The sequence below is a fragment of the Capsicum annuum genome, chromosome 3, assembly GCF_002878395.1.
Source record: "Capsicum annuum cultivar UCD-10X-F1 chromosome 3, UCD10Xv1.1, whole genome shotgun sequence".
NCBI classification, from domain to species: domain Eukaryota; kingdom Viridiplantae; phylum Streptophyta; class Magnoliopsida; order Solanales; family Solanaceae; genus Capsicum; species Capsicum annuum.
This window is the reverse complement of record NC_061113.1, coordinates 53,900,236-53,910,447: the sequence shown is the minus strand read 5'-3', so window position 1 is coordinate 53,910,447 and position 10,212 is coordinate 53,900,236. Positions and strand designations below refer to the sequence as shown.

At 33.9% G+C, this 10,212-nt stretch overlaps 1 protein-coding gene across 3 annotated transcripts; it reads right to left on the bottom strand.

Moving 5' to 3' along the window:
* Nucleotides 1–2,909: 2,909 nt before the first annotated feature.
* On the bottom strand, nucleotides 2,910–8,886 carry LOC107863848 (F-box/LRR-repeat protein 17). Of its 3 annotated transcripts, none has more exons than XM_016710013.2 (11): nucleotides 8,055–8,886; nucleotides 7,699–7,800; nucleotides 5,711–5,855; nucleotides 5,424–5,608; nucleotides 5,201–5,305; nucleotides 4,624–4,721; nucleotides 4,317–4,537; nucleotides 4,174–4,240; nucleotides 3,995–4,080; nucleotides 3,248–3,414; nucleotides 2,910–3,158 (listed from the first exon to the last, which is right to left on the bottom strand). In XM_016710013.2, exons 1-11 carry the CDS (start codon nucleotides 8,663–8,665, stop codon nucleotides 3,005–3,007), a joined length of 1,941 nt encoding a protein of 646 aa, XP_016565499.1. In that variant the 5' UTR covers nucleotides 8,666–8,886; the 3' UTR covers nucleotides 2,910–3,004. The 3 variants fall into 3 exon arrangements, with proteins under 3 accessions (XP_016565499.1, XP_016565500.1, XP_016565501.1); XM_016710014.2 differs by having other exon boundaries at nucleotides 3,289–3,414; XM_016710015.2 differs by having other exon boundaries at nucleotides 3,319–3,414.
* Between the last annotated feature and the right edge of the window lie 1,326 nt (nucleotides 8,887–10,212).

Genomic DNA, 10,212 nt, shown 5'->3' with positions numbered 1-10,212 from the left:
TTGTGATTATGAATAGCTAAATTCATAAATTTCTGACAATAATGATATGATAAAATAAGTTCATATTAGTTACTTTATAGTAGAATTATTCGAAAAATAGCATGTTAAGAAGTTTATTAGCAAAGTGAAAAAGGAGAAAAATCCCTAAGAACTATGCTATCCTAAAGGTGAAACCGGTGAGGCAAGAAAGTCGTGATAGGGGAGTAGCCAGAGTAGAGGCGTTGTTTAAGGGAAAAGTATCCGATTACCATGCTAATAGTGACCGAAGAACATGTTATTTAAGAATAATCTAGTATATAATAATCTAAAATGATCATATTTTATCATGCATATGATTGAAGGAAATATTTTGAAAAAGCATCATATGAAAAATGAATACTTATTTATTTGACGAAATGGTAGATAAATTCAAAATACTTGTTTTGTATGTACTTAAGGATATAGAAATTGTAAATATAAGAAAAACGATATTGGAAAAAATATTTGATAAATATTTTATGACTAGAATAAATTACATACCACACCTACCTACCTACTCTTACAAATACTTACATACCAAACCTACACATCAACCATGATAAATTGCGTATATTTAGAATATTGGAAAATGGATATGATATACAATTAGTAGAAAAACTAATGGAAACCAATCTAGAAAAATATATGAGAACTAAGGATATTAAAATATATAGAATTCCTTAATGAAAATATACAAGAATTATTAAGATTAAAACAAACAACTAATAAATACTATGATAAAGCATTTAATTACTAGAATCCAATTCCAAGTTATCCAAATTATTCGTAGAAACCTAAGCATAATATGAACAATATGACAAGTTATATATCTGATGAAACTAAGATACTTGTTTTATATATCATACTTGTTTTATATATCATAAAAGACTTAGAATTAGAAGACATAAAGAAAATAATATGGAAAAAAATATTTGATTTTGAAGATGAGTTACTAAGTACTAATTGGATAGAAGATGAATTAGAAAATATAGATTTATATAGTAAAAATAATTCAGATAGTTATTATTCAGATGGATATTATACAGATTAAGAATTCTAGAATATATTTAAAGAGTTAGAGAAAAACAAAGTTGGTTATACGAAGAAATTAATTATAGAAACTAGCTTAGAAGAGAAAGATAACAATTAAAAGAAAGATTAATTTGGATAGATAAAACCATAAAACAACTAAAAATAAAAGACAACTTAGAATATGATTTAAACATAGAATTATTCATAGACGAAAAAGACAGGATAATTAACAAAATAGATAACCTAGAATTTAATATCAGATATAGTACAATTAGAATAAATTATTATAAAGAAATTTGCAGTATTACAACTACTTTAGGATAAAATGATAGACTATGAGTATTTAAAATATTGGAGATAAGATATGGAAGAAATAAGAGCAATAGAGATACTTATGAAAGAGAATTTAATTGAATATTTTAGAACAAAAGATATAGAATATTTTGAATACCTTCAAAATAATATACAAGAATTACAAAGACTAAGAGAAAAAAACTAAAGAATATTACAGTAAAACATTTAATCAAATATCATCTAATCACCTCCCAAGATATGAACATTAATAAAATTAAAATGTTTAGAGAAGTTAAGAAATATCCACGCACAAATAAAAATAGATCCATTAGAGCTATAATAGATCTATTTAAGTTACCCAAGTTATCCGCACCCCCTACAATTGGTATCAATCCAAACCCTGCAATGCTCTAACAAACTTGAGTCTTGCCTTTTCTTAAAGTATCAACTTGATCGTGGTTTAAAAATAACATAATAAGCACTAATCAAACAATGCTCTAACAATTTTAAGGATTATAGCCTAAGGATTATAGCCTAATTACATAACTCCAAGGTCAAATTAATGAATCATTCCCTTATTCAAGGCTTTTTCTACCTTTATTCCACTTTAATTCTATCAATTTCACACATACAAAAGCAAATTCTAACAATATAATTGAAGCCTATCCATCCTTGACCAAAACCAAGACTTACACCTTGTTTTCACTACTTTGCACCTAAAAATCAACCTAGGGCAAGTTAATTCCTCCATCATGAACAAAACCTAGAGATTCTAGGGATTAATTAACGAAAATTAGTTAAATAGGTGGATTAACTTAAATCAATGATGAGATTTAGATGGAAACCGCTGAAATTTACCCTAAATCACCCTCCTCCGACCTTAAACGAGTTTTAAGTCTAAAAACTGCTATTTACTGCGTTATTGCAAGATATGGCCGCTATAGCGAGACTGACCATCATTGACTTCCGCTATAGCAGAAAAATTCTCGCTATAGTGAACCCATGGTAGCGGCCTGCCTCTCTCTATAATAGTGTAAGTGAGGTAGTAACTCCGAGCAATCCCAATCTTACAATACACTCCCAAATTTCGACATCCCAAACTAGCCCCATTACGTCAAATGCTATATCCAAAGTTCTAGTAATTCCAGTCTGAAAGCTTCTCCGAGCTCCTTAACTTCTTAGCTAACACATTATGGCCTTAAATCACATAATCATCAAACTATCCATTATTGGATTTACCTAGACCACATCACACTTGGAGTTCGTTCAAGACTAACCTAACCTCAAACTTTTAGCACTTCATCCGAAAAGAATCTTAACCCGAATTTTGACACGCTAAGCTATACCATAATGATGGAAAAGGTCGTTACAAGAACATTATATTTTTTAAGCCCGACAGCTGCGTAAGATCCCTCAGACATGAGCTGAACTTGCCAAGGGAATGAAATTCCCAGTTTCCCATGAGGCAGAGATTTTATCCTAGAAAACATTGACCCAAAAGAGAATTTGTTTCATCGAGGGAAAAATCGCACAAGATTATCACACACTGTACCTTTCATCACAAGTTCACAAAGCCAAGCACTTTTTATTGATAAAGGGCATATAATCCCTGTATTGACATTGAGAATAATCCTATAAATAAGGATAACATGATTAGGCTTTAGCCTCGGATCACTGTATGACAAAGAATAGACACAAGTTCATATGGCCGGAAGTAACAACAAAGCCAGTACAAGACAAGTATCTGACTAATAAACAAGCACTGCACTGCGTTGCTTTGAAATCCTTCTCTTTCTCTTTGCATCATCGAACGGCTGCACATACAGAAAGTATTATTTTATATAGAAATCATGTGAAAGGCAATGTCTAGACAAAATGAATAGAACCCAAACAAATGTCTTACATTCCTAAATGAAAAATCATAACTTTTGGGTGTGTTATCACCTTGTAGTGATGCAAGCTTCTCGGTATTACCTGGGGGCTGTACAAGAGAGGAACTCTAATCCTTTTTGAGCCATCAGGAAGACGTTTGCAAGGAAAATAATCTTCAGCCGTAAAATCATCACTAACCTGCATGGAACACAAAAGGGATTCAGGCTTAAAACTATTTTCAGAGTGCTGTATAGGCATAACAGAAGAAAACTGTGCACAAGAAATCTGCTGCGATACAAATGTTTCTACTGCCATGGAAAATCTTCTTTTAGTCTCCCCTAACCGGGGGCAAAAGGATACGACTAGTAACTGTTTAGTTTTAAAAATCTTTTTTACTCTCCCTACCCCTGGCAAAAGGATGAGTATGGCTTGTTATCTTTACATTTAACCTTACATGTACTAACAGAGAGGGTGTTGTTCATCTACATCTAACTCAATGAGCCGTCTATCGACTCATTGCAACTGATGGCTTTAGTTAAGTGAATCTCCAAGGCAACACTAAGGAAGTTTGTTTCTTTATAGAGAAGGAGCAAAAAATGTTGCGAGGGTATGATTGGATTGCCCAAAGAGTGCATATGATTGCTCTGCCAATCTTACAGATGCCTCGAGACTAACCAGTCCTAACTGGCAGTCTGGCACAATGCTGAAAAGGCTGTTACCTGGCCAGAAGGATGATACAGGAACAAAGTCTAAATGCAGGAGACATCTGCTGGTTTACCTGATTCTTAAGAGTTTCAACCAATGTGTCTTCACAACCTGATGCATGTACACTTTCCAGATTGGGACACTGAAGTAGCAATCTTTCTGTAGGCAAGTACAGAATTTATGGTTTAGATAAAGAAGAGCCTCAATTTTAAAAGAGCTCACAGCCTAAATGAAGGATATGAAAGTGCTGACCTGGATTCAAATTGATACAAGAGTTCAGGTTCAAATCATTAAGCTCTGGGCAATTTAGATATAATGACTGCATGAAAATTTCGATCAGCGACAGTAGCTATGACATGAATAATCCTTATATATTATAGACTGACTATTCTTACATCTAAGCTAGAGCAACCCCATAAACTGAGTTTCTTCAAGCGGCTGTGCTTAATAATCAGTTTCTGATATATAAGGTGTAATTTACTACTTGGTGTTCTTTGTAACTCGACATTATCATTTTTCTGACTTGTAGGACTGTCTAGATCTGGATTGCATATGCTCATTCCACAGTCCATTAGTTCTAGATTGGGCAACTGAGCTGCAGCAAATTGTATACCACCTATAAGATAATCCAACAATTAAAAAAAAATGAGCATGCCACAAATTGTGCTGGATTGGATGTCAAGGAAGCAGATTAAGTATTACTTGAGGTGATATTTGGACAAAGCGCAAGGAGAAGGTTAGACAATGTCTCTGGAAATACATTGCATATCATTCCGATGCCGCTGTCAGTGATACTAGACCTGTAACAAGAGAAATACTCGACGTTAGATATACAGGAGCATTCCCATGCTCACTAAAAGGGGACAAGGAGAAGAGGCAAGTACAATTTCACTTCAGTTTCGCTTGCTTTGTAACCTCTTCCCCGGTCAGATATTGGAAAGAATGCTAAGATCCTAAATTAACTTTCCAAGATCTAAACAAGCATATTAGCCTCCTTCTCAACCATCAAACTTAATTCAATTGCTACCACAATGTTTGTTGCTAAAGTAGCCTTCAATATTCCTGCTTAAGAATTGGTTTATTTTACTTTATGGCTGTTGTTTGTTTCAGAGGATAGACACGGATATCCCCAGAAAAAGAAAATAAAACTGGAAAAGAGAAAGCAACTATCACACTAATTGGATAAATACAGAATTTGTTTGTTTATAACCTAACGCTATGTTATTTGCCAACCCCGGCAACAAGGAGGAACCAAAGGACTTCAGGAAGTGAAACATACCCACTCAAATCAAGTAACTCAAGCCACGAGTAGCTTGAAGATATAGCAGCAACAGACGCATCAGTTATTTCTGAGCCTAATACAAGGGAAAGCATTCTTAATCCCCTGAAATCCAAAGCAGTAAAACAGAAATAATAAGCTTCATGAAGGTATATTCATATCTTTAATAAATGACAAAATTGTAAGGAAAAAATATAAGAAACAAACCAAAAACATTGCAAACCTTAAATTTGCTGCTGTTAGAGCAAGAACAACAGCATGTGTAAGCCGAACTGAAGCAACATGAATGTTCTGTAGTCTTGGGCAGCTCTTTCCGAGACCATCCACCATAGCAGTAAGATCAGTATTGTCATTCTCTTGGCGAGAAAATTCCAGGGAAATCTCCTTCAAATTTGGGCAGTTGAAGACCTAAGCAAGTGGAAACATGACAGATGAAGGTTTGCACAGAAGAAAACGGACGAAGCACAAATAGTTACAGGTTTAACGCCGTAACAGCATTAGGCAGTTTACCATCTTAGAGTGGCAAAAGAGATCCGAAAGGCAGAGAGCGGAAAGGCTGGTTGAAGAAAGAGTAAATCCCCCAAGATTTGAGCAGCCTTCCATCTTAAGGTTGGTAAGACACCTTTTTTCAGCAACAAAACGACCTAATTCATCCCTATATAAGACACATGGGTTTTTACAAGATACCATTAGATCACATTGACGTTGATAATATTACAAAATCTTTCCTGAATATAAAAGATAGGCTCAGACCCTGCAATTCTATTAGGGGTCTTCTACAAGATGTCTAATTATTGAAAAATACCAAAGTTCCAATTTGAACTTTAAATGAGAGATTAACAGCATCACAGTGTGTCTGTCTAATAAGGGCAGATCAAACCGTGTCAATGCGCAAAAGCTATGATAGACAGATGAGATTCATTAATCTCTCGTAAATCATGTTTAGTTGAGCCCTTATATATGCAGACAATTTTTGTATGGTATCAAATGTGAGGTACATAATATGAAGATGCAATCATACAAAATTAGATAAGATTAAAAATGATCATGTTTGATAGAAGATTCAAGTAGCACACAGATGAGAATATACAACAACAACAACAACAACAAACCCAGTGTATTCCCACCTAGTGGGGTCTAGGGGGGTAAGATGTACGCAGTCCATACCTCTACCTCTGATGAAGTAGAAAGGCTGTTTCCGAAAGACCCCGGCTCAAGGCACGAGATACCACACAAACACATAGTAAAGCACAGAAGCAGATTACATAACATAAATACGGCACCCATAAGTATTATAAAACAGAGGAAAGCAGAGGAAAGCACACAGATTCGTAATAAAACATGGAACACGGAACACGGAATCATAACAGGAATAAAACCCCCACCAAGTAATTCCCTACACTAGCAACCCAAACTGGCCCTAATCCCCTGCCGTAATTCGCGTCTTCCAGACCTTCCTATCTAGGGTCATGTCCTCGGTGAGCTGTAACTATTCCATGTCCCGCCTAATCACCTCACCCCAGTACTTCTTCGGCCTACCCCTACCCCGCCTAAAACCATCCAACGCTAGCCTCTCACACCTACGGACCGGGGCATCCATGCCCCTCCTCTCACACAGATGAGAATATAAAAGAACGTAAATTGAGATATACCAATCCATCTGTGTGAAACTATAGTGGACAAAGGTCCTAAAACAAATCTATAATGGTATAGATATAAAATCATACAGGAAAGAGTATAATCCAAATAACCATAATCTCTTGAAATTCATGCAAACTAAGCAAATAATAAAGCATAAAAGAGTAAAAGATACTTATAGGAAATACCAACTAGATTGAATCTAAGTTGCACGGACTCTTCACTTTTGATGCCGAACCCGTGTCGGATTCTCCAAAACTACACTAGCTTTGGTGAATCTGACACGCACCCGTTGGTATTTTTGAAGAGTCTGAGCAACATAGGATTGAATTAAGACTTAAAGACATGTTAGTACACCTAAGTCCTATTTAGACTAGAAATCATTTGCTCTTGTTAGATATTAGTATGCCAATAAAATATGCAACGATCTTATTATCATAAAACATTTATCATTAACTATTAGATAGAAACAAATCTAAATGAGGCATATCAATAATGAGGATTCTTACACAATAACTAAGTTGTTAGAATGTGAAGCACCACAATCCCTGACTTCCCAAACATAAGATCTTCGCATTCAATGCAGCTGATTGTGAATGACTGACTGTGTTTACAAATTCATAACAAGACCGCCAGCTAAAGATACAAGATCCAAAGATAAACAGGGATATTTTGCTACAACATCGACACAACTTATAGCACATATATGCATCTAAGATACTCAACACATCTGACTAAAGGAAACTATCAATTCATTGCATTGTGATAACGAAAACATAATAAAAACTAAACTTGGCTGGAAAATAAGAACGCACAGATCTAAGAAAATCTTTTGTGCAAACTAGAGATCTAAAGCATACCCTGTGATTCGATTGACGGAGGTGTCAGAAGTGAGGATCTCCAGTGAATCCAAATTAGGACAGGAAAATGCAATGCATGCCAGCATTGTTGCATCCACATCACTGAAACACCAAAACCAAGTTAATTACAAATCCGACCTTTTAAAGAAAACATATCGCAAGTGGACCTCCAATTACCATTTTCAACCAATATACTTCAGAAATATTAACACCATTTTATTATCATTTTATTAACCTGTAAGTTCTATGTGTTTATTAACTTAATTAGTCTTCAAAGTTACTGCTTTGTTCCTAAGGAAGACGGATACAGTTAATTAATGTGTAGATCCAATGATCATTTACTTTATTAAATCAACCTTTTCATTCTAAGAGAAAGCTTAACAAGTCCAGGACACTTCTTCAACACTGATCCAACAAGTCCAATTTGAGCATTCACAGGTACCCCAAGTCTGAGCTCCTCAGCCGACCTCCAAATCCTTCTAGAAACATCCCTCCAACCTTTACACACCTTCGCCGAAGAAAGCAACGACGATGGAGGCAATCTCTTAAGCACTTCCCATAAACAATTCGCCGGCAACTTCCCAGACCCACTTATATCTAATTCACTCTCAAGATCCAAAAGTTCCTCCCTCTCATCATCATCATCATCAGATCCAGGTGATTCATCCGTAACACCAATGTCATCAAATGAAAGTGCTCGCCGGAGCTGAGGAACTGCCTGACGTGGCGGTGGTGGAGGAGGGGGCTGAGGACGAATAACAGAACTCATAGAAGGTGAAACAAAGGATTTAGCATCACCAGATGTCGGCGTAGGAACTTCATTAATACTATCCTTAGTAAAATCACAAACATGGCCTTTTTTTGGAAGACCACATCGGCCACAGTTGTAGCCGCCACGTTTTTTGCCGGTCTTACGAACGAAGTCGTTGGGGATAGGAGTAGATGGGTGGGAAAGGCGGCCCTTCATTTGGGATTTCCGAGTGAATTGAGAGGTAAAAGTCAAAAAGAGGAAAGAAGAGGAGATGAAAGTGCGGTCAGAATGGCGAAGAAATAAAGGGCGGAGGGTGTGGGTCGGAAGGCGCGGAATTTTGGCACATTTTGGCGCACTTTGGCGCCTGTCTCTTTGAATTTTATTTTAATGGGATGGAGCGTTTGAAGGAGCGTCATGTGCTACTGTGCAGCCTACCGGGCTCGAGGTATGGAAGGCAAGACATAATGTATCATATGAAAACTCACTTTGGAGTTTTATTATCACTTAAACTTTAATTTTTTATTATTTATAATTTATAATTTTATCTTATCTATTAATTATTTCTAATTATAATTTATAATATTTTCTATGTATTTTTTCTCTTTTTCTATTTTCTATCATTATCTTCTTCTTTTTCTTCTGTTTTTTAGATTTTTTTTTCTTCGGTTTTTCTTTTCCTTTTTTTTGTTTCTTTCTCTTTATTTTTTATTTTTTCACTTTTTTTTCTTTTTCTTTTTATTCATTTTTTTCTTCTTTTTTTTTTGTATTTTTTTCCTTCAATTTTTTCCCCTTCTTTTTCTCTCACTTTTCTTCTTCTTTTTTTTTCTTTTCAATTTTATCCTTCTTTTTATTTGTGCGAATTAACAAATACATAAAAGTATGAAATATAAAATATAAATATAAATGCGAACAATAATAGACAAATACAAGTGCGAACTATAAAATACAAATTCAAATGCAACCTATAACATATAAATATAAGTGTGAACTATAAAATACAAATATAACTGTGAACTATAACATATAAATACAAATGTGAACTATCATTCGTATTTTTTAATTATTGAAAAGGAACGATTGATTTTCTTTTTACGAATACTTGTTTGTATTTATTGACACTAGTTGTATTTATTTATACAAATAAATACAACTCAATTTTTTATACAAATACAATAGATACAAATACATATTGTATTTGTATTTGTAAAATCATTTGTTTCATTTGTTTGTCATTAGATTTGTATCAAGTGATATTTGTTTATTTACAAATATGAATGATAATTTTGATATACAAATACAAAATGGTACATTTTTATCAAATGATACATTACATATTCATATATTTTAGAATCACGAAAATACAATTAATGCACTTACTTGTTTGTATACAAATACAAATGATAAATTGTACATAGTCACAACTAAATATAATATGCAATCAACTTACAAGTATAAATACAAAATAATTTCTTACAAATAAAAAAATAAAAAAAAATAGAATACAAATACAAGTATAATCCAAATATAATCTAAATATACAAGCACAATAAAACCATAATATAAATATAATCCAATATAATATGCAATCAATTATAAAATACAAATACAAATACAAAATAGTTTTTTAAAATACAAGTGTGAATTATATAAAATATAAATGATGGCGCAAACTAACAAATATAAATACAAGTGCGAACTTTAAAATACAAATACAACTATAGTTGTATCAATAAATACAAAAATATAAATAGTGATGTGACTAC